General features: G+C 37.3%; 4 protein-coding genes across 5 annotated transcripts; 3 read left to right on the forward strand and 1 right to left on the reverse strand.

Moving 5' to 3' along the window:
• Positions 1-52: 52 nt before the first annotated feature.
• Positions 53-1620, reverse strand: LOC147491650 (high mobility group B protein 3-like). Its single transcript, XM_086565378.1, has 8 exons — positions 1514-1620; positions 1396-1442; positions 1229-1321; positions 1080-1137; positions 939-983; positions 759-839; positions 398-484; positions 53-312 (listed from the first exon to the last, which is right to left on the reverse strand). The coding sequence occupies exons 2-8, from the start codon at positions 1431-1433 to the stop codon at positions 295-297; spliced, it is 420 nt and encodes a 139-aa protein (XP_086421504.1). The 5' UTR covers positions 1434-1442; positions 1514-1620; the 3' UTR covers positions 53-294.
• Positions 1621-1831: 211 nt separating this feature from the next.
• LOC147491651 (tail-anchored protein insertion receptor WRB-like protein) lies at positions 1832-10825 on the forward strand. Of its 2 annotated transcripts, none has more exons than XM_086565562.1 (7): positions 1832-1994; positions 2086-2165; positions 2246-2316; positions 9063-9133; positions 9214-9295; positions 10042-10091; positions 10431-10825. In XM_086565562.1, exons 1-7 carry the CDS (start codon positions 1884-1886, stop codon positions 10500-10502), a joined length of 537 nt encoding a protein of 178 aa, XP_086421688.1. In that variant the 5' UTR covers positions 1832-1883; the 3' UTR covers positions 10503-10825. The 2 variants fall into 2 exon arrangements, with proteins under 2 accessions (XP_086421688.1, XP_086421687.1); XM_086565561.1 differs by having other exon boundaries at positions 1838-1994; positions 10039-10091.
• Positions 10826-12756: 1931 nt separating this feature from the next.
• LOC147491652 (early light-induced protein, chloroplastic-like) lies at positions 12757-13983 on the forward strand. The gene is made up of 3 exons (XM_086565461.1): positions 12757-13005; positions 13091-13165; positions 13508-13983. Exons 1-3 carry the CDS (start codon positions 12856-12858, stop codon positions 13850-13852), a joined length of 570 nt encoding a protein of 189 aa, XP_086421587.1. The 5' UTR covers positions 12757-12855; the 3' UTR covers positions 13853-13983.
• Positions 13984-20557: 6574 nt separating this feature from the next.
• LOC147491653 (uncharacterized) lies at positions 20558-22445 on the forward strand. The gene is made up of 8 exons (XM_086567296.1): positions 20558-20695; positions 20793-20927; positions 21029-21091; positions 21165-21285; positions 21362-21565; positions 21641-21975; positions 22073-22273; positions 22353-22445. Exons 1-7 carry the CDS (start codon positions 20558-20560, stop codon positions 22229-22231), a joined length of 1155 nt encoding a protein of 384 aa, XP_086423422.1. The 3' UTR covers positions 22232-22273; positions 22353-22445.
• Positions 22446-23815: the final 1370 nt, after the last annotated feature.

Consider the following 23815-nt stretch of genomic DNA (forward strand, 5'->3'; position numbering starts at 1 on the left):
CCTTAAAACAAGTAACAAAAAGAGCATTCCACACACAAACAAGTAAAAAACATTCACAAGCAAGATCACATTATCATTTCATATTCAACATGACACCACATGAAATACATTGTCTGAATTACTGAACATAAAGCTAAGTTGCTACATATCAACAACTTGCACTTACAAAAGAGTCCTAAGATAACATTTTTCCTTATATGAGGAAAAATGTAAAGTTCTACCTATCTAATATTTCATAATAGCCTACAGAGCTTTCCAATCTAACTTTCTGACTTTAGTTGTATATCTAACTCTTTATTCTTTATCTCCTTCCTGCAAAACAAAAAAAATTGAATAAACAGATCAGTCAATCAAAGTTAAATCAAACTGATTTATTAGGGTCTGACAAAAAACTAACCTCTCCACTTGCTTCCTCATCATGTTCATCATCATTCACTTCTGACTTTGACTTATCAGATCCATCTTCCTCATCACCACCATTTGCCTAATTACCCCCCAATAAAAACACATGAATCAGTATAAAAGTTGACAGTTCTCAAACCCTTGACCAGATACAAATCAATATCAAATCTCACTAACACTTGACAATAATTCAATCAATTTTACTCCAAAATTACATGAATAGTAACAGCAGTTCAAAAACATGATCAGATTGACTATCATCAGAATTGCAATATATATTTCCAGAAAACAGTATGACTCATCAATAAATTTTACTTCACATTCAACAAAAACACTTTACAGAGAAGTTATAATACCAGCTTGTCATTATAAGCCTGAAGAATCTTGGTATATTCAGTCTTCCTTTTCGCTGCTTTTGCCACATAAGGACCCTTCTCCTTCAAATATACCAATAAAAAAGTAAACAATAATCAGTTTCAACCTAATTTTAACAACAACTCAATTCTTACAACATTTTTTTAGATGAAATAACTTACAACATCAGACAACAACTTCCATTTCTCACCACCAGCTTTACCAACCTTTACAAATTTCAACACAAAAAGGAAAAAACACGAATCAAACTTATTTCATGTTTCAAAACTTGAAAATTAGTGTAGAGAAGTTGTAGATCTTACAACAGCAACAGATTTGTTCAGTGGAAACTTCTCTTTATACGTCTTCCTAAACTCTTCCCTGAAATCAAACAAACAAAACCAAATCAAATCAAACTTGCTTAAAAAAAATCAAATCTAAACAAAACAGATGAGAAAAAGTATGAAATTACATGAAAACGAAGAAAGCACTTGGTGGTCTCTTAGGCTTATTAGGATCCTTTACTGCTTTCTCCTTCTTCGAAGCTCTCCTATTCACAGCAAGCCTTCAAACAAACAAAAAAAATCTCAGATCTACAAATTCAAAACACCAAAAACAAAAAATAAATGAGAAATTTACTTGTTATCAGCAGTTTTGGTTGATTTGATTGCTTTCATGATGAATTTCTGCAAAAAAAAAGTTTCAAATCGGTGAGAAACGGTTTAAATCGGTGAGTTGAAGAGTTAGTTATTGTTACCTTGTTAGGATTAGGAAATTTTTTTGAAGAGAGAGAAATTGAGAGAAGTGTGTTGTGAGAGAAGAGTAAAAGTGTGGAAATGAGGAGGGGGGTATTTATAGAGGTTTGAGTCTGGAGCTCAAAATTGAAATTTCGAGAATGGGTGAAAATTTTGAGTCTAGGTTTTTGGCGGGAATATGAAAATTTTGGGTTTCCACGTCATCGATCCGTGTGCTTTGTTTCAATTGGTGGTATACTTTCTAAGTGAGTGGGCTTAGATTTGGAATACCGTCTTATAGTGGACCGAATGTTTAAGTCTAGACCCTTAACCCACGGGCCTCACAGGTAAATATAAATAATAAGAGTTGGCAACAGATCGAATCACCAAATCATGGAAAAAGAAGATTTGCTCGTAAAATCTAGAGGTGCTGCTCCTCCTCTAATTTTCCTAGTCACAATTTTTCTTCAAATCATTACAATCTTCTTACAACGTCTCAAAAAGGTACTTCTCCTCTCACCAATTATAATATTCATTAGAGGGTCTATTAACTATTAATTAATTATTAGTGATTATTCTCGTTGTTTCTTAATAGAGAAGATCATCGAGTGCCGAGCAAAATCAATTACGTGAACAAATAAAGGAGCTCGTTAGAGAAGCGGAATCTTTCTCCAAGTGAGTCACAAAATAAAACACTATCTCAATAATGTTAATAGATTTTCTGGACCAGTTAATAGATTTTTTTTTTTTGTCAGTCCGTCCACATTTGCACAAGCTGCGAAACTCAGAAGGATGGCTGCAGCAAAGGAGAAGGAGCTTCTTAAAAGTATGTTAAAAACCATCAAATTTTACCAATGTTCAGAATCAGATTTAAACAATTTAACTCATTACCGGTTCCATCCATGTGTTGCCTCCTACCTTATTTACAACCCATTCTAATAACATTATGAACAATTTAATTGATCTATTACTTAAAAAGATTTCCAAGTAGAGTTAATTGATTACGCTAATAAAAAATGGATATGTATGTGGTTTTTTTTTTTTTTTTGCTAAGTGAGCAGATTGTATTGATATGTTGAAATATACATAACTACGTCAGGTTAGTTGAAGGGGAGGACTGCACCATTGTACATAGCATATCTTCCCTACTAGGTAGGTCCTATATACATTTACCAATCATATGCACAACACCCTTGGGTTAGTTTACAAATCTATAGATTGGCATAAAAGGCATTTCCCATTTGGTGAGCCAGTTGGGTCTCCCTTCAAACAAGAAAGCCATATTGCTTGTCATTGTAAATGCATAATTTGTTGTTGTGTCAGCCGATGCATTAGCTTCTCTCCAAGTGCTGGAGATCCTTAGCTCTTGTATTGTTTTTGTTGCATCTGCCATGGTAACATATCTGAGTTAAATCCTTGTACTGCTGCACCAGAATCAGATTCTACCCAGAATTTCCTCCATCCCCTTGCCACTGCCGTTTCTACACTCTCCAATATAGCCATACATTCCGCGAAATAATTGGTATTGACACCAATTTTCCTCCATAGAACCAGATGAAAATCTCCATTAGAGTTTCTAAAGGTTACTCCAATAGTTGCTCCCCTTGCAGCACCATCACAGTTGATTTTGATGGTGTAATGATTAGGGGCTTTCCAGAAGCAAGTTTTGATTTGGGGTGTTTTGGGAAGTTTGATTGTAACTCCCCAACCCCTCAATATTGCCTTATCAATTGCGCTCTTTACTGTGCCTTTGGAGAGATGCCCACTCTGTCGAATGCTTTTCTAGACTTCGTTTTTACAAAAATCCAAATTTTCCTTCTTGTCTTCAAAGATCATTCTATTTTTGTGCTTCCACAAACCAACTAAGCCTCCAATGATGGCTGCATTCCAAATGTGAGAAAGAAGGGTGCTTCTATTTTTCATTTTGGCTTTAGCTTGCGGTAAAGAGTTGAAGTTATGTTGAACCTGTTATAGACCCAATCCCATAGTTTCTTGGCATGTGAGCATTCCCATAAGAGATGAGTGATTTCTTCAAAATTGTTTCGGCAGCAGGGACACATGGATGCAAGTTTAACACCCTTTCTCTGAGCTAAAGTTTCAGTGGCTGCAACCTTGTGACAGTTTCCAAGCCAGCGCTGCGGTTCTCGGGCAAATGTAGGAATTCCAAAGCATGGTTGCCCAACTTACTTTATTAGCTTTTCTCCTAACGCAATCAAAATATGATGAGACAGAATTTACCCTTGAGGTCATGAGTCCAAACGGCTAAATCATTGACAGTAACATCATGTGCGGGGAGAGAATCACAGCAAACTCCAGTGAGCTGAATAAGATCCTTGACTTGTGTAGGTATGTTCCAAATCCCATTGACAATGAGACTAGAGACTTTAGCTCTACAGTGTTTGAGATCTTCAGTTCTCAGATGAAGTGCATCTTTAATAGTATGAGTACCAGCCCAACAGCTTCTCCATAGATCCGCTTTTCGACCATCACCAATAATCCATTTGACATAAGGAACCATTTCAGAGAGAGCTCATTTAATACCATTCCAGACAGAAGAGCATGTGTGGTATTGAATTTGTTCTCCATCGTAAGTAAAAAACTTATGCCGGATAAAAACTGAGAATTCGTTATCTGTAGTTAATACTTGCCAAGCAAGCTTCATTAATAGAGCAAGATTGAGTTCTTTCATTCTTCAGAGACCCAGTCCACCCTTACTCGAAGGTTTGCAACTTTTATCCCATGCAACTGTAGTCTTTTTGGCCTTAAAGGGGTCTCCAGTCCACAAAAAATTCCTAAGAATTTTTTCACAATCAATGATGATGCTGGACGGCCATTTGTAAATGCTCATGTTGTATACTGGTATACTGGAGAGAACTGATTTAATGAGAACACACCTGTCTTGAAGAGAGAGATGCCTTCCTCGCCATGCAAGTTATTCTTGATTTGATATTGTCGAGCAATCCAGTAAGGTGAATTCTCTTGACTCTACCTTGAATCATTGGAACACCAAGATATATTTATGGGAGAGTTCCAAGCTGAATACCAAGATGGTCCATAATTCTTTGTGCCTAGTTAGAGAGATGTGGCCCATAAAGAGCTTGCTTTTTCCTCTATTAATGTGCTGACCTGAAGCATTTTGGTAAGAATCCAAGAGAGTAGCTATATGTCAAACCACTCTCATATCACCTTTGAGAAAGATAATCACATCATCTGCCAACAATAAGTGGGAGGGACCAGGATGGCATTTAACCACAGTGAGTGGTTTAGTGAGTCCATTATTTCTCAAGTAGTTTATGCCTCTACTGAGAACATCTTCTGCAAGAGCAAACAGAAGGGGAGATAATGGATCGCCTTGTTTGATACCTCTGCTAACACTCAAGAAGCCACAAGGACCACCATTGATCAACACATAAATTTTAGAGGTTTTGATGATTTCCATGACCCAAAGAATCCAAGAATCAGCAAACCAAACTTTTTTAGAACTTGTTGCAGAAAGTCCCAAGATAAAGTATCAAATGTTTGTGATATATCAACTTTGATGCACAAAGATCCTGCAAAGGTTTTCTTCTTGAGCTCATTAAACATTTCTGAAGCCATGCCTATATTGCCTTGTACCGATCTCCCTTGAATAAAACCGGCCTGCTCCTTTGAAACTAGATTGCAAATGATGGCTTTGAGTCTCTTTTGTAGAATTTTGGAGAGAATTTTGATGAAGAAATTCCCCATGCAAATTGGCCTGAAATGAGAAGCTTTTCTTGCATTTCTATTCTTCGGAATAAGGCTTAGAAAATTTGTATTTACACCATGTGGCAAGTGTGTCTCCTTGAAGAATGATATAACAGCTTTGCTTACATCCTCTTTGATTATGCTCCAACAATGTTGATAGAAGCAGCCCTGAAAGCCATCAGGCCCCAGGGAACTATATGCATCCAAATCAAAAACTGCTTTCTGTATCTCTATCTCTGAAGGAATAAGAGTAAGTTCAGCATTGTCCTCCCCAGAAACTGCATTAGGAATCAGTGATAGGAGGTCTTCGTTGTTACAAACAGGCATAGCTTGAAACTTATCCTCAAAATAGTTCACCATGTGTTGCTTGATATGTTCCTGTTCAGTAATGGGCTCTCCATCCTCAGTTTTGAGCTCTGTAATGATAGATTTGTCAGTTCTGATCTTACATGTTCTGTGAAAGAAGGCTGTGCACCGGTCAACTTGTTCATAGTTTCTCAGTCTATTTTTTGCCTGAAGAATCCTTATTTGTTTGATAGCGCATGTTCTAGGAGGGCCTCCTTATTCTGCACTTGAGCACCCATAGCTAGATCTTCATGATTCTCATCTATGTTACATGGACACGCTATATTTCAAAAATAATCTGTGTCGGATACGTATCCACGTATTTGTGTCGGAGACATACGGACACATATTGTGTGTGATATACCTCAGTTTTTGATATTTCGCTGTGTCAGACACTCCGTATTTGTGTCGGATACGGACACACGTATCCGTGTCAATGTAACTTAGATTCTCATTGAATCCAAGTTGGGCATCCATCAAATCCATTTGTGCTCGGGCTATATTCTGATCAAGATCTCCAAAAACTTCAGTGTTCCAGTTCTTTAAATCTTGTTTGAGTCTCCTTAGCTTATGAACCAATCTAAGAATGGGAGTTCCAGTGAGAGGTTGAAACCAGCTGCGTTTAACAAAGTCTTTAAAGGAGTCATGAGTGATCCAGACTTTATTGAAGCGGAAAGGGATATTCTTAGGCTTTTGTACGACCTGGTGTTGACCCAAGAGGGGCATGATCAGATCCAAGTCTACAGGGGACTTTGTATTTCCACCCTGGAAACTTGTCAAGCCAAGCTTCATTAAGTAGAGCTCTATCAAGTTTGCATAGAACTCGACTTGTACCATGTTGATTGTTACACCAGGAATATTTAATACCTGTGTAAGTACTCTCCATAAGATGACATGTATTGATTGTGGAATAAAACTCATTGGTAGCTGAAGCAAATATGGGTCTTCTGCCCTTCTTTTCTTCACTTCTAAGAACCACATTGAAGTCACCAATAACAAGCCAAGGCTTGTCAGTATACAGATCTTGTAACTTTGTCCACAAAGTTCTTCTCTGAAGGTAAGAACATTTGGCGTGCACAAAAGAAATCAAACAATCTTCCACCCAGATAGAGATTTGTTGGCTTGATATATCAGCTTTCATGACATTAATGCCTCTTCTCCAAAGGACCCAAATGTTACCAAGCTTGTCATCACAATCATTATGAAAAAAACTTACATCATAGTTATCAAGACCTAACTCACTAAGGGAGATTGAGTTAGGTTTTATTAAAGGCTTGGAAATACATAAGATATCAGCATTAAAAGACTTTAAAAGATGCTTAAGTCTTGCAATAGCTTTTATTTTTCTAGTACCCATAATATTCCAATAGAAGATTTTCATTGGGAAATTTGCAGGGAGGGGGTGTCTTTGCTGCTGATAGAACCAGGGGAGACGCTAGAAGATGCCTTACCACCTTTCCCTTTCTTTGTCTTTTTTCTGGTAGTGATAAGTTGAAAAGGACATTGTTGAAAAGGAATTGGTGATTCCCCTGCAATTAAATCGGATATGTGTTGAGCTTCCAGAATGACTTGATTCCGGAGTTCAGAGCTTTCCATCTCTGCAAAAGGATTTTCCTCAACAGTTCTAGTAGTAACCGAAGGATTTTCCTCCGCTGTTCTGGTAATCGAGGCAACTGGGATGATAGTCTCATGTGATTCAACCATATTCACTGGAGATGGAGAGACATATACGTGTGGTTCAGCATCCCTGTGGCATGGCACTAAAATGTCTTGCATTACAGGATCCATATCATCAGCGACATCGGATAAAACAGCAAAAGAGTTCAGGAGCTGTGTAAACATACTACTAGTAGTACTAGCTTGTTTTGAATAGAACCACTACCGACACAAGAAGTGACCAATGGAGTTGCTATATTCTGAGGCAGTGTAGTGATGCTAACTGTGGGTGCAACAACAATAGATTCTAGGACTCCTCCCTCCACAGCAAAAGATGTATCAGGTTCAGCTAAGACTTCCACCACTTCCGTGTTGTCTTTAGATCCCGATGTTCCTTCATCAACAGTTGAAGTGTTAGGCTTGTTCTTCTTCTTCCATCTTTTTTTTCTGGTTCTTTGACATGTTTGGGTCAACATGAGAAAGTGCATTAACTTCACTGTGACTCTTTTCTTTGTCCTTAGCTAGATATTGTTTCAGAGGGTAACATTCAACTACTGAGTGTCCCACGGTTTTGCAGTGATTGCAAAATTTGGGGGTTCTGCCCAGTTTAACATTTTGCCAAAATGCAATGTCAAATTTTTTCAATTCAACCCAAATTCTATCAGGTATCTTAGCAGACATATCAATATCCACCAAAACACTTGCAAAGTAACCAAGTTCTCTTTTTGCAGTAGTCTCATCAACATGTAAAGGTTGACCAAGAGCCCTTCCCATTGCTAGGATGTTACGAACCTCCCAGTATTCTATGCTGAGTCCAGGAAAGCCCACCCAAATGAGAGTGTGAGATTGTAGATCTTTCTCAGTTGAGAAGTTGGTTGACCACTTGTTAAGTCTGAGAACATGCTTGTCTACCATCCAGGTGCCTTGAAGCCAAGCTTTAGAGTAATCGTTCTGTTCTGCAAATCTGAACATGATATAACCCCTACCAAGTGGAGTCATTTGCCATTCCCCAGTTGGTTTCCACAGGTGCTTAACCACTTCTTTGACTCTATCGAATTTGATTTCCTTTAAATCTAATCTACCAACAAGAGAAAATTTGCAGAAATCCAAACCCTTTTCTACCTCATCGTCAATGAGCTCAATTGTGGGAAACTCACCTTGTCTACCTGGGGTAGGTAATGAAGACATATCAACATTGCAACCATATTTGGGTCTTGTCATGTTAGCATAAGATTGCTTAGTGGCAGCATCATTACCGGATATCGCTTCAGCAACAACAGTTTGAGCAATTGTAGCACGTTCTACCTGTGTAGCATCAGCTATAGTAGCTTGTACCACCTGTAAAGCTTGAGCATCAGCAAGATTTGATTGTTCAATATGAGGAGTGGTTTGAACATCAACAGATGCAGGGGTTCGTGTGTCGAGCCCATCGAGGAAACCCCACAGACAACAGCTTGGGTTTTTCTGAAGACCAATGTTGCAAGGAGAAGGATCCATGAGCAAAATGATCGGAAGAGAGTGATTTGACCGGTCAAACCAAGCTCGAAAGAGAAAGCTTTCCCTCCAAGAGCCAAGGCTTATCTCTAAAACAGACTAAAAAAAGGAACGAAATTAATGTATGTGGTTTGTAAGCCTTAATAAGTAGTGGATTATGTTTTATTTCGTTTTAAGTTTTATTCAAGCAGATGGTGATTCAGTTCATAAGTAAGAAACCTTGCAGAATGGGGCCATTTTCTCCAGCCTGTACTGTCCCGTTTTCTACCTATTTCTCTGCTCTATTGAATTGTATTTTACAACTTGTCAAATTTTCTACACATGGAATCACTAACAAATGTGCAATCCCAGGTCAGGAGATGCACTCTAAGGAGTATAAACTGTCATACGATGCATATTTCAAAGCTCTTACAGTATTGAAGGTAGCATCTGCTCCATTTTCACCATTTATAGATGTTTCCTAGATTCTGATAAAAGGCCTTTGTTGTTTCTCATCAAATAGGTAGTCACGCATCTTATGCTGGTGGTCTGGTTTTGGGGTGATCCTGTTGCTGCTGTTTCTAAGCAACTCTTGCAACCCTTTGGTAATGTACTCCTTAAAACTAGTTTACGAGTTAATTATTGTCGTACTACTAAAACAGTGATGTTTCTAAAGCCATGGATATAGAGTTGCACGGTTTCACCAGGTTTCATATGTTTTGCAAAACTCAATTGCACATGAATAATTAAATTTCCAGTTTAAGAGTGTAAGAATGATGTTAGGAATTCCTCTGCCTCACAACATAAGCTTATATGGTAAGAAATGGTGCCGATCCCATGGATTTTGAGTTATAATAGAGGTCTCTGCTGAATATCTCAAGCTACTCACAGAGGTATACGCTAATCATATCTGCCTCCCTTTTTAGTTAATTTGTTATGTTTGGCTCAGATACATCCTTAGAGCTCCTACTGGTCATTTTCGATGGCCTTCGATAAAGTACAATGATAAGAGTTTATTGGTCTCCTGGAAGGTGAAACAGGGACCAATAATCTGGTAAGGAAATACAGAGATAAGGTTTGACTGATTTAGGATGTCTACAAAAAAAACAAAAAAAAACTTGATAGAGGTTTTGCTTTAGAATGTAAAAACTTATTAGCTTTGATTAGTGCTAGGGAGGAGTGTGTGCTTAGACCAAATATCAACTTGTTTCAAATGTCCTCATGGCACATCATCTGGTATTTGTTAAAGATATTTAGCTTACCTGTATTACTGTTTTCTTTTCCCCGTTTGTTATTTTCTTGATGGAAAAAAATGTTCCTGGCTCATAGTTATCCCTTGACCTATTAGCAGGGAAGGTGCTATCTTGGGGAGCCGGAGATCTTGATAATGATCACATTATGGTAAGAGAAGTAAAGTTGGAAGTTCTTCTGTTTTTATGAAAGAAAATGACTTTGTGCTTGGTGGTAATGTTTGCTTCCAACACGTTCATGCTAGTGTCATCAGTGTTTATTTTGATGTGTGGCATTTTTGGGTGGATCGTGGGCCAAAATACCTAATAAGCAATTCGAGGTTTACTCTCATGCCAACTAGCGATCCTGTCATTGTTGGCATCAAATTTTTGAGTTGTGATCAGTGTCATGTTGTAGAGTTGTCGCAAGAATAAATATTTTGCAATCTGTATGATGAATATGCAAGTCATTTCACAATTTTCACTTATTGTGTTGCTATTACAAATGTAGGTTGGGATAATACCATGGTTGATCGTTTCTAACCGGGTCAGCAAGTTCATTTGTCAGAAACTCTTCAAGTAAAAGGATATAGCTGTAGCGATGTCCCCACGAAACAGAAGTTTTGTTACTAATATCTCTGGTGTTTTTTTGTCCTACAAAATGCAGTCTGGAAGCATTTGGATAGAAGGAAGTGGAGAGTCTGTTGTAGAAAAAATATTCCATTTATTTATAAGGGGGGGGTGTGGGTTTCGTTATGTGTTCCTTCACTTCCTTGTATTTCTGTAACACTTGCGGTTTAGAACTTTAGATTAGATATTTTTTTTCAGTATCGAGTCCCATTTTTTGTGTATATTACGCGGAAAAACAAGAAAACACTACAAATTTACAGGTTCATAGTTCTTGGAGACCTTTGTCTCGTTTCTTTTCGATTGTTTACAAATCTTCTGGATAGGCTTATACCAGTGACTTTACATCGATTCTAATAAATTCATTGCTGTGTTGAACGTTGAACTGGAGTCAAGTATTTGCATGGAAACCTGGATTTTCCACTGCCCTGGAAATAAACAGTACGAGTACCCATTACCCGGAATCTGCTCCGAACTAGTGTTGCAATGCAAGCTAAGAAATCAGGTTCCCCAGAAAATAATATAACTATATAAGCCTCCTGACAGTAGAACAACCGTAAAATTCAGCATCCGGTAATTTTTCCATAAAGTAGTAGTTTTGATGAAATAGCTCCATGTCTCAGTTACAACGGTAGCAATTGTGATTGTCCCAGATGCAAAATAACCAATAAAAGTCGATGTACTTCAAGAATGACAACAGATGCTATTTCATCCGTCTACTTTTTTGAATTACTCTTTGTTTTATTTCTTATTCTTTTCAATGGCGCAAGACCCATAACCAGCCAGCACAGGGAAGTTTATTGAGTGTATTTGACATTTTGACCCACTTGGCAGAACAGTCCATGAATGAAATTGGGTCCTGTATTGGGTACTCATGAAATTGCATTGGCAGCCTCCGGCCCAAGCACAACAACTAAGTCCAACAGAAATAGCCCAATACCTCTCAACCCATACCCATACCGGAAATTTTGTTTTGTAACCGCTTGTACTGGTATCATCTCTCTCACGAGTTCGAATTTGGCATCAAAGAAATTTGAGTTTGGATCGAAAGAAATTTCGAGTTTGGCTGCCTAATCTAACCACTTAAATACAAAAATTGAGTTACACCTCCCCACCTCAACGCATGTTGGAAGTTTTGTTTTGTAACCACTTGTATCGGTATCATCTCTCTTGCGAGTTCGAGTTTGGCATCCAAGAAATTTGAGTTTGCATCCAAAAAATTTCGAGTTTGGTTGCCCAATCTAACCACTTTAATACAAAATTTGAATTCGAGTTTGGGTGAAAGATTGGGTTGATTAAACTTGATGATTTCAAACTAAATACAAAGTATTTTTTTGGATGACTTCAACCCAAATATTACAAACATGATGACTTCATATCAAACTCAATACAAACTTGATGAATTTGAATTTGGGTGGAAGATTGGGTTGATTAAACTTGATGACTTCAAACTTGATGTTTTTTTAGAGTTTGGGTGGAAGATTGGGTTGATTAAACTTGAGTTCGAGTTTGCCCAAGCTTGATGAAGTCGTTTCGAGTTTGTGTTTGAGTTTGGGTTGATTAAGTGGAAGTTGATTTTTAAAATAAACTCATGACAAACAAATCGAATTTTTTAAGTCCAAACGACTCCGCCATGTCGTCCTGGAGACTGCCGAAACGACCCCACCAAGTAGTCCTGGAGACTGCCTAAGCGACCTCGCCATATCATCTAGCTAAAAACCCAATAGTTTTGTCTCAAACGACATGGCGAGACCATTTGAGTGTATACTCAAATGACATAGTATACTCAAATGACATGGCGAAATTGTTTCAGTGTATACTCAAACGATATGACAAAACCGTTTGAGTGTGTATACTTAAACGACATCGCGAGACCGGTTGAAGTGGTTGTTGGGCCTGGGCTTTGATGACAAATTTGTAAAATTTCTTTTTTTTTTGGGAGTTGCCCAATCCAATTTGATGACTGCCCAATTAAACTACCTTTTTATTTTTTATTCTTTTGAACCATAACCAGCCAGCACAGCGTAACCAAGTACAGAGGCAGGCTCATATAAGGGTGGAGCAATAGTGGCCCTTTGAATCTTCTCATTTAATTCCCCATAACCATGAAACCACGTCTCCATTTCAACTTTATTGAGAACTTAACGTGGATCTTCGAACACCCAAACAACTGTTGCACCACACTTGCCTATATATATCACTTTAGAGTTGATCTTACACTTCAACACAAGCCCAATTACATCTTTGAGCACTCAAAGCACTCAACGCATTCTACTTTCTTAGTTTCTTCACATCTTCTTTCATACACAATGACTTCATCCTCTGTTTATGTGCAATCCACCTTGTCGATCCCAACAACACGTGTCGGTAGAACAAGTGGGAGAAATGTCTTTACTCCTACACTGCATTTTCCATGCCAGCAAAAGAATAATAGCTTGCGAGTGCAGTGCATGAGTGAGGTAAAGCTGAATTATTTGAATGCAGTTATGAATTGATGATCAAATATTTGCAATGCTAGATTTTACTGATGGTAATTTATAACAGGATCAGAAGCCTGAAACTTCGACCCCAATAGAAATGCCTACAACAGCACCACAGACACCTCCACCAGCACCGAAGGTAGTCTTACACTCTTACAAGTAGTTAATGTCTAATACCGTATGTCAAAATAATGAAGTACACTGTACAATGAAAACCATACGTCTTGTGTCAAGATTTTGCAATCTAAAATCGTAGATGATTAATGGATGTAATTGGCTAAGTCTCAAAGGTAAAAGTTACAATTAAAGGGATGCTAGCAGCCTGCAAGGCCATGAATGGACTCACAAGGTGTTGCTAGCATTCCTCTATGATTCATCCTAAAATTGGTACACACTTACAAGTTCAATGGCTGAATTGACATTGTGGTCAACAAGTCAGAAGTTTTTCCTAACTCCTTTGAAATTGATCACACCTATTCAGGCCAGCAGAAGGTTGTCCGACTTGATGGCATTCAGTGGAGCAGCACCAGAAAGAATCAATGGAAGACTAGCAATGATAGGCTTTGTTTCAGCAATAGCAGCTGAACTAACTATAGGGGATGATGTGGTAGCTCAATTAGCTAATGGAGGGTTTGGCTTGTTCGTGGGAACCACCGTCTTGCTATCCATGGCTTCCTTGGTACCATTGATTAAGGGTGTCAGTGTCGAATCAAAATCCAATGGTGTGATGACATCCGATGCTGAGATGTGGAATGGTAGATTTGCTATGTTGGGATTGGTTGCTTTGGTATTTACCGAGTTTGTGAAGGGTGGAGCACTTGTGTAGATCTTATCTTTACATCATTTATTTATTTGGTTATACAAGTGTAAGTGACTAAGTACCACAGTGCGTATTACATTATTGTTTGGTTAGTGATACTTTGATAGTAAGAAAAGAAAATTGCTTTTAGCTCTGAATTTTTTTGACTTACAAGGATAAAGCTACTTGGGAGTTGGTACTAAGAACTGCTTCTGAAATTAAACACGAAGAATACCTTACAAATGACATCGATATTAACTTACAATGTACTCTATGTTTATTGCAAACCCAATTATTTAACAGAAGGCGCGACTGGTATATGACTTGTATGTTGCGTAGTCTAGCAGATAGGGATAGTTAACACAATTAAATGGAGGCTGATGAAATCCGTATCAGCTGGACGACGGAAAAGCAGAGGACCAAATGCATGAGTATGCGTTTACTTGCTAATTGTCAAACCCTATGGTTCCATTATAAAGGATCACCACAGGATGACAGGAGTGCCTCATATCAGCATGCTTTAACTATAAAAGGCTCTCAATAATTTTGTCAGTGAGCAATAGTAGGAATAGTGGTGTAAGTGATGGACTTAGGAAACATAACCTAAGTTATAAAATATTAAAATGATAGAAGACAATGAGGACTAGTGAGCACTTAACTACGCAGCGGAACAAACTGAGGTGAAGCATAACTGCTCCTTGATCTACTGTCATACAAGGCAGCAGAAATCTCAATTCACATGAATGAAACACTCGCGTTTTCAGGTAATGGTGCAGCATCCAAATCAGCCCAGCTGCTCGGGCTCGGGTCTGAGCCTGAGCCTGAGCCCATCACTTGAATAGTTACCAAGGAGGCAACGAGTTGCATTGTCACATTGTGTTTCCGTCTCTCCTCTACAATCTCTTGCAAACAAGTTTGTAAACCGGCACTGCTTTTGTTTTCTTCTTAAGTTGTGGTTATGTTTCTTGTTATCTGATTGAAGACAATGGTACCAAAAATGAAGAACACAATGTTGCTGAACTGGTTGGATCTTCCAGATCATGTTTTTTCTCTAATTGCTGTTAAGCTAATATACATCAAGGACTGCATCAGATTTGGTGCTGTTTGCCATTCATGGCAATCCGTTTATATGGAGAACCGATACCGTATTCCCCGCCAACTCCCATTTTTATGCTCCCACTAAGCTCAGCGTCGGAAACCATACACGCAGTTTGCTGTGTTGAACGTTGAACTGGAGTCAAGTTTTTGCAAGGAAACCTGGATTTTCCACAACCCTGGAAATAAACAGTACGAGTACCCAATACCTGTAATCTGCTCCGAACTAGTGTTGCAATGCAAGCTAAGAAGTCATGTTCCCCAGAAAATAATATAAGCCTCCTGACAGTAGAACAACCGTAAAATTCAGCATCCTGTAATTTTTCCATAAGGTAGTTTTGATGAAACAGCACCGTGTCTCAGTTACAACAGTAGCAATTGTGATTGTCCCAGATGCTAATCAACCATTAAGTCGATGTACTTCTAGAATGACAACAGATGCTATTTCATCCGTCTACTTTTTTGAATTACTCTTCGTTTTATTTCTTATTCTTTTCAAGGGCGCCCAGTAGCAACAATAGCGACCACAAGATAGCCTACCTCATTTCAACTAGCAATAGTAGCGAACCTAACCTGCTTGCAATTAAAACAGTAGCGCACGTAACTTGCCTGCTATTTCAACTCTTACCAAATAAAAAAAATAGCGGGGCTACAAGTAAAACCAAAAAAAGAAATCACAACCACAAATCACTCCCCGGGTTTCCAAACTCTCGAGACCAGAAAATCGAGAAAACCCATAAAATCAAACCCATAAAATCAAGTGTCGCTATTTTCTTTTTCCTCTTTTTCACTCTTTACTCATCACATAAAATCGAGAAAACCCATTTCTATTTTGTCTCTAAAAAATAGGAGAGAGAAAACTTATTTCTCAGAAACCAAGCGAAATGAGGCGAGTGAAAATTAGGGATTTCAGATTTGATTATTTGGGATTTCAATGGTGATAAATTGATAATTGGGAATTTCAGATTTTGTCATTTGGGATTTCAATGGTGATAAATTGATAATTAGGGATTTCAATGGTGATAATTATTAATTTCTTATATTTTTATGTAGATCAAATTGAATTTCGAGGCAGATCGATATATTTCTTCATTAAATTCGAGGAGATTTCGAGCTGTTTGTATTGATTGATTTTCTACTATGTAGGAAACATACATATTTCATATTTATTTAATTTCATTGATGTTTGATTGAGTTATTGGAGTTTGAACTCATTTTATTTATGTTATTTCGATTTCTAGTTTATTTCATTATTGATTTCATTTGGTTATTTTGATACTAATATTGCTAGTTCAAACAAGAGTAGTGAGGGCATGTTTGAAACAATTTAACTATATGCTTAGTATTGCATGGATTCATTGACATTGGTAGAATTGTTAGTTGTTTGAACTTCGAACTTTTGTTTGTTTGCACTACAACAAAAAGTAGCAGCAATAGCGACCACATGATAGCCTACCTCATGGGCACGCTATTTCAACCAGCAATAGTAGCGAACTTAACCTGCTCACAATTAAAACAGTAGTGCACGTAACCTGCCCGCTATTTCAACTCTTCCCAAATAAAAAAAATAGCGTGCCGCAAGTGAAACCAAAAAATGAAATCACAAGCACAAATCACTCCCCGGGTTTCCAAACTCTTGAGACCAGAAAATCGAGAAAACCCATAAAATCAAGTGTCGCTATTTTTTTCCCCTCTTTTTCACTCTTTACTCCTCACATAAAATCGAGAAAACCCATTTATATTTTGTCTCAAAAACACAGGAAAGAGAAAACTCATTTCGGAAATTTAAAACGAGGCGAGTGAAAATTAGGGATTTCAGATTTGATTATTTGGGATTTCAATGGTGATAAATTGATAATTAGGGATTTCAGATTTGATCATTTGGGATTTCAATAGTGATAAATTGATAATTAGGGATTTCAGATTTGATCATTACTAATTTCTTACATTTTTATGTAGATCAAATTGAATTTCGAGGCAGATCGATATGTTTCTTCATTAAATTCGAGGAGATTTCGAGCTGTTTGTGTTGATTGATTTTCTGCTGTGTAGGTAATATACATATTTCATATTTATGTCATTTCATTATTGATTTCATTTGGTTATTGATTTCATTTTGTTATTTTGATACTAATATTGCTAGTTCAAACAAGAGTAGTGAGAGCATGTTTGAAACAGTTTAACTATATGCTTAGTATTGCATGGATTCATTGACATTGGTAGAATTGTTAGTTGTTTGAACTTCGAACTTTTGTTTGTTTGACTTTGAAAATTGAGTAGAGAGAGAGAGAGAGAGTGACGTGAGAAAATGGACAAGGAGTGGATGTCATATGACAGGTAAAACAACACTTTGCGTCAGTACCTTCTCACTTCTTAAGTAGTTAGGTTGTTGATTCCTGTTTGTTACTTGTAGAAACACCAATGAGTATAAAGCTGGGGTTCGAGAGTTTATATTGTTCGCTAGGGGGAATGCTTTGAAAACTGGAGAAGACCTAGATAATATCTTATGCCCTTGCAAGCAAGTGTAAGAACCTAAAGGCGTCGAGTTGTGAAACTGTATGGGATCACCTAATAATTAAAGAGATGGATATGACATATGATACTTTAAATCATCATGGGGAGAAACCAAATAAAGTCATACCAAATTTTGAAATGTCAGAAACATATAACTTGTGTAGAGCTGCTTATATGGAGAATGAGAGGAAATCAGTAATTGATGATGATCAAACCAATGATGAGTTTAAGAATTACATGGAAAATGTTGAATCACCCTAAATATCTTGGTTGTACAACGTACACGAGATTATCAACAACAGTGGTTTTATACAAACTTAAAGCTATCAGTGGCTGGTCTAACAAGAGTTTTAATAGGCTATTGGACATATTGTGTGAAATGCTTCCAAATAACAATACACTACCAGATTCTCTATATTCGGTGAAAAGATTACTAAAGGAGTTTGATTTAGAGGAGAGGAAAATCCATGCTTGTGTGAATGATTGTGTTCTTTTTAGGGGTGATCTAGAGCTTGCAAATACATGTCCAAAATGTGATTTTTCTCGATGGAAAGTAGATGACGGGACTGATAAGGTTTATAAGAAAGTTCCGAAAAAGGTGTTGAGGTACTTTCCTATAATTCCAAGGTTTAAGAGGATGTTTGGGTCGGTTGAGAAGGCTGAACTTTTGAGGTGGCATTTTAATAATAAAAGTAAAGATGGCTACATGCGCCATCCGGTTGATTCCTTTGCGTGGGACAAAATCAATAAAAAGTAGCCTTCTTTCTCAAATGATCCCCGAAATCTTAGACTTGCTTTGGCTGCTGATGGAATGAATCCTTACCGTGGTCTAAGTTCTAAGTATAGTATTTGGCCAGTAATGCTAGTGATATACAACTTACCACCGTGGTTATGCATGAAAAAGGAATACATGATGTTGGCATTATTAATACCAGGGGATAAGCAGCCGGGGGATGAAATAGACGTGTACTTACAACCACTTATAGATGACTTGCTTGAGTTGTGGAATAAAGGGGTTCAAGTTTATGATGCATTCACCAAAAACTTTTTTAGTTTGAAGGCAGTTTTGATGTGGACTATAAGTGATTTTCCAGCTCTTGGAAATTTAGCTGGATGTACAGTTAAGGGGAAAAAAGCATGTCCTATGTGTGCCAATGAAACCTATTCATGCTGGTTGCCTTTTAGTAAAAAGTTTGCATACATGGGCAGTAGGAAATTTCTTCCCAGTAACCATCCTTATCGGCATAAAAAGAGTTGGTTTAACGGGAAGAAAGAACTTGGAGAAAAGCCAAGTATATTGGCTGGCACTAAAGTTTTTGCAGAGGTTGAGAACATTCAAAATGATTTTGGGAAAGTCAGGATAGGAATGAAAAGAAAGAAGAAGTGTGGGCACATGTGGAAGAAGATATCAATTTTCTTTGACTTGCCGTATTGGGAGGTAATAACTATCTTCGATTTGTATATAGTCCATATGTTTTTTTTTTCCTAAGTTTGTAATAGATATTCATTTTGCAGTGTGATAAAATAGTTCTTCATTCTGTTTTTTAGCATCTAGTTTTGTTACACAACTTGGATGTGATGCATTTGGAAAAAAACGTGTGTGAAAACATTGTCGGGACATTATTGAATGTGAAAGAAAAATCTAAAGATGGACTTCATTCTCGCCAAGATTTACAAGTAATGGGAATTAGGTGTGCATTGCATCCAAAAGATAATGGTAAAAGAACCTTTCTTCCTGCTGCACCTCATACTTTATCAAAGAAGGACAAAAATATCATGTTAAAGAGATTGACGGACTTAAAGTTGCCGGATGGTTATAGCTCAAACATTGGAAAAAGATGCGTTAAGATGGTGGAAGGCAAGATAATTGGTCTCAAGTCTCATGATTGCCATGTTCTAATGCAACAATTATTGCCTGTATCTTTGAGAGGGCTTCTTCCAAGTGGTCCAAGAGACGCAATATTTTGATTTTGTGCTTTTTTCAACAAGTTATGTCAAAGAGTCATACTTAGAGAAGAGATGGAAGCCCTTGAGGATGAAGTTGCTGAAACTTTGTGCATGTTAGAAATGTTCTTTCCTCCTTCCTTCTTTGATATAATGGTGCACTTGACTATTCACTTAGCACGGGAAGCACGAGTGGGTGGGCCAGTTCATCTTCGTTGGATGTTTGCATTTGAGAGGTAATTACTTGGCTTTACTCAGATCAATTTTGTCAAAATAATAAAAAATTAACATTATAAGTTACATCTTACATATTTCTTTAGATACATGAAGATGCTTAAAGGTTACGTTAGGAATCCCTTGACGTCACGAAGGTTGCATAGCAGAAAACTATGTTCTGAGATGAAGCTATGAGGTTTTGTAGTGAGCATATGAAGAAAGTAGATGAAATGGATGTAAGAGAATCTTGACATGAAGAGTATAATGAAACGATACTTGAAGGATGCCCTACTTCTAAGGAGAGACCAATTTCATTAACAGACGAGATGCTTGAGAGTGCACATCGTTATGTGCTATTTAACATGGCTGTAGTGGAACCATATGTAAAGTATGTATAACTAAATCTTTTCTATTATTTAATTTTTAACATCAAACACGTGCATGATTGTTTTTGAATTGACCAGATTGCACTTAGATGAACTTAAGCATTTAGAGCCACGTCTCTCAAAGAATGAAAGCTTGTTATGGGCAAGACATGTAGCAAGTTTTTCTAGTTGGCTGAGGCAAAAGGTCACAGATGAAGAGAAGAAAACCAAGATATCCAACTTATTGAAGTGGCTTGCTTATGGTCCTCGCAATCAAGCAATGTCATGCTCGTGTTATATCATCAAGGGACAACGCTTCCATACCAAAGAGGGAGAGAAATCTACTCAAGATAGCGGCGTTTGCATCAATTCGAAAACATTGTGCCGATCTAGTTCAAAGGATACAAACCAAGTTTTTGAGACAGTTCCGTATTATGGTTATATAAAAGACATTATTTTGCTTGATTATCATACTTTTCGAATTCTTGTGTTTAATTGTTATTGGGCAAATGTTACCAGTGGTGTTAAAGTTGACGATGTGTTCACCTTGGTTAACTTTATATAATGACTTCTCTGCCCTGGTCACATATTAGACATCATGGGTAAATCTTGGCTGTATCGTAATGGGGCTCATGGCAATGAGGAGGAAGAGAACAAGAAGAAAATGAAGAAAGGTAAGAATATTGATGATAGAGACCACGAACCTTTGTCGGCAAGGGGCAAAAAGCGTGAGAAGGTAAGTTTATGTGAAGGTACTTGTCAATGTGATATATAGTTTTGTTTTTGAAGATGGAATTAATTAATTACATTATATTGTGTGTGTCTTTTTGAAGGAGAGAGCTGATTTTAAGCAAATTCTTGCTGATAAAGGGGAGGAGATGTACATGAAGATGAAACAACGAGGTAAGGGTGTTGATAATGGGGAAAATCATGAAACACTTGCAGACATGAAGAGAAAGATTGAAAAGGTAATATTATGTTCGTACTTGTTAAATCTAATTTACTGAAATTGCTTTTGAAGATGAGGTTAATTCAATGTGTTGTTTGTGTTTTTTTTTTTCTATTGCAGAAAAGAGTAGCATGTCTTGGTTCTCATAGTATATTGTCACAACCCAATGAGGCAGAAGCAGAGGTAAGCATTTTTAATGTAAACCTGAATTAGGAAGAACATATTTGGTGATCTAAGTCTGACTTATATTTTATAGAGTTCAAAGAGTGCAAGTAAAAGAGTTAAGAAAGAGAGAGATGCAATTCTTGCTGCACTGTTTGGACATTCAGACGGTGGTGTACACATTTCAAATCCTCGCAATGATGTCTTTACTTCAGGTATACATGCATCCTTATATCGATTTGTCCTCACTGTTGATTTCATGTTAAGTTTTTCATACTGTGTTTGAAGCAGACCAGAATATTAGACCAACTGAAAGAATTTCTAATCATCGATTAAATGATGAGACTCACCAAGGTGACTCTTCTGAAAGCGTGCTGAACCCATCTACAAAAAGATTAACAAAGAATTCAACCAAAAGGGGGCCTGCTGTATGCAATGTCATACCAACTGAAAAAAGCAAACGGTTGAATCCTCCCAATGATGTCTTTATTTCAGGTATACATGCAACCTTATATCGATTTGTCCTCACTATTGATTTCATGTTAAGTTTTTCATACTGTTTTGATGCAGACCAGAATATTAGACCAACTGAAAGAATTTCTAATCATCGATTAAATGATGAGACTCACCAAGGTGACTCTTTCGAAAGCGGGCTGAACCCATCTACAAAAGGATTAACAAATAATTCAACCAAAAGGGGGCCTGCTGTATGCAATGTCATACCAACTGAAAAAAGCAAACGGTTGAAAGTCACATACAACGAAAGGGGTCAACCTATACGTGAAGAGTCTAAGAAGCTTGTGTCTTTCTTGGGAGCTCAAGTACGGCTGATGGTTGATATAAATATTGACAATTGGAAGAAAGTTTCAAATGAAACGAAAGATTCATTGTGGACAGTAACAAAGGTATTATTTAATGCAATATTGCTAAATTTTGTTTAATGTTACATGGTTATTATCGATCTTAAAATTTTCTTACTTTTTTTTTTATTTTGTTTTGTAGCAAAAGTTTGTCGTTCCTGAAAGTGCAAGACATATTACCATGAGAGAGTTGGGCTACTTGTGGAGATCGTCAAAGTTCAGATTCTCAAGGATAATAACATCATGTGCAAATGAAGAGGAAAGAATGGAAAAAAGGCCTATGAATATTAAGCTCGAATAGTGGAAAAGTTTTGTGAGAAAAAGGCTCTCCAAAGAATTTCAAGTATGTATAGTTTATTGTTCTTAATAGTTTTGTTCATAAGATTTTAAAACTTAAGAGGGAGTACTATTTTTTTCCCTAGGCGATAAGTATGAAGTTCAAGAAGATGAGAGCAAAACAGAATCTTCCACACACATGTAGTCGAAAGGGATATGCTAGATTGGAGGCTGAAATGGTAAGATCATTCAATTATGATTATGTCATTTCTAAGAGAATAGTTAGCTTAACATGTCTAGTTCACTGTTTAACTTTTTGAAAATTATATGTAGAAAGAAGAGAGTTCCAACCCATCCTCTGTATCGAGAGCTGATGTGTGGGAGAAAGCACATACTAAGAAGAATGGTGAACCCGCCAATGATGCGATTCTTTGCGAGAAAGTGGTAAAATAATACCGTGTAAATATACTTGAATTTTTCTATTGTTTCATTTATTTAGTTATTGATGGTAAGCCAAATATGGATGTTCAGGAAAAGATACAATAATTTAGAGAAACCCAAGCAGAGTCATCTTCCTTATCTCTCCAAGACAATTCTATTTCTCAGCTGTTTGGACCTGAACGTCGTGGCGAGTGAGAGGATATGGGTTTGGTGTATGTCCATCGATGTTAGGACTTATTGCTCAAAACAACGAAAATGTGGCCCAACTGCAAGAAGTAGTTTCTGTTTTAAGCGAGAAGGTTGCTAGCATGGAAACTTTGAGGCAGGGGCATGCAACACCATATAATTGAAAAGAGGGAAATGCAAGAACAAATGAAAAACATGCAACAAGTAATGACTCGGCTTATGCAAAGTCGGGGCAAGTGTGTAAAGTAGTTTGGTTCCAGTTATGTTTTCGGTTTTAGATATTTGTCACATTATTACTGATTTACAATTAAAACGGGGCATTTCATCATTTGTCCATGCTAATAAATCTCCACCCCGGTATACAACCTTCACCGATGTACTTAAGTTTGATTTATATTTGAAACTGGTTTGATTGTCTACTTATACGAACTTTTGTGTATAATTGTATTTTTTCTTGCTCTTGTTTTATGATAGCCATCTTTTTGAAGGTATTGAGTGCAAGTTGTTCGGGATGGATAAAGAGGATATAGTTCTTTGAAGGAACATGGCTAATGAGATGATCGAATGCAATCTGTGTGATGTCAAACTTGGGCAGTGCTTGCAAGGTTTGGGTAACTAATGCGCTTGAACCTAGTGCAAAAGTTTGGAAACCATCCAATGGATTCTTAACGATGGAGCAGGCTGTGACAAGATCGATAGCATGGCCTAGTGATCATATTATTAAAATGGGTATGCTTCATTTTTTTTTTTTTTTTGGACATGACAATGACGATGACGATCATCATCACTGAACTGGCTCTTCTCACCAGAAATTATTTTGGTCATCTTAGACTTTGTTTGCTATAGGCTGTAGTTCTAAACAACAATGTTTTTGTTTGCTTTCAGTTGGGTTTTGTGGTTATTTTGTCCGACGAAAATTCTATTTTCATGGCCTGGTCACAAGCCATTGGACCTATGGATTCTCTTAGCCTTCTTTAGTGAA

The sequence above is a fragment of the Coptis chinensis genome, chromosome 6, assembly GCF_015680905.1.
Source record: "Coptis chinensis isolate HL-2020 chromosome 6, ASM1568090v1, whole genome shotgun sequence".
In the NCBI taxonomy this organism is placed as follows: domain Eukaryota; kingdom Viridiplantae; phylum Streptophyta; class Magnoliopsida; order Ranunculales; family Ranunculaceae; genus Coptis; species Coptis chinensis.

Coding starts and splice junctions, on each gene's coding strand:
- LOC147491653 (XM_086567296.1), top strand. CDS start 20,558: ATGGGTAAATCTTGGCTGTATCGTAATGGGGCTCATGGCAATGAGGAG. Junction 20,928..21,028: donor TGAAGAGAAAGATTGAAAAG/GTAATATTATGT, acceptor TTTCTATTGCAG/AAAAGAGTAGCATGTCTTGG. Junction 21,566..21,640: donor CAATGATGTCTTTATTTCAG/GTATACATGCAA, acceptor GTTTTGATGCAG/ACCAGAATATTAGACCAACT.
- LOC147491651 (XM_086565561.1), top strand. CDS start 1,884: ATGGAAAAAGAAGATTTGCTCGTAAAATCTAGAGGTGCTGCTCCTCCT. Junction 1,995..2,085: donor TCTTACAACGTCTCAAAAAG/GTACTTCTCCTC, acceptor GTTTCTTAATAG/AGAAGATCATCGAGTGCCGA. Junction 2,317..9,062: donor GGAGAAGGAGCTTCTTAAAA/GTATGTTAAAAA, acceptor GTGCAATCCCAG/GTCAGGAGATGCACTCTAAG.
- LOC147491650 (XM_086565378.1), bottom strand. CDS start 1,433: ATGAAAGCAATCAAATCAACCAAAACTGCTGATAACAA. Junction 1,322..1,395: donor ACCAAAACTGCTGATAACAA/GTAAATTTCTCA, acceptor GTTTGTTTGAAG/GCTTGCTGTGAATAGGAGAG. Junction 840..938: donor GGAAGTTGTTGTCTGATGTT/GTAAGTTATTTC, acceptor GTATATTTGAAG/GAGAAGGGTCCTTATGTGGC.
- LOC147491652 (XM_086565461.1), top strand. CDS start 12,856: ATGACTTCATCCTCTGTTTATGTGCAATCCACCTTGTCGATCCCAACA. Junction 13,006..13,090: donor GAGTGCAGTGCATGAGTGAG/GTAAAGCTGAAT, acceptor AATTTATAACAG/GATCAGAAGCCTGAAACTTC. Junction 13,166..13,507: donor CACCTCCACCAGCACCGAAG/GTAGTCTTACAC, acceptor ACACCTATTCAG/GCCAGCAGAAGGTTGTCCGA.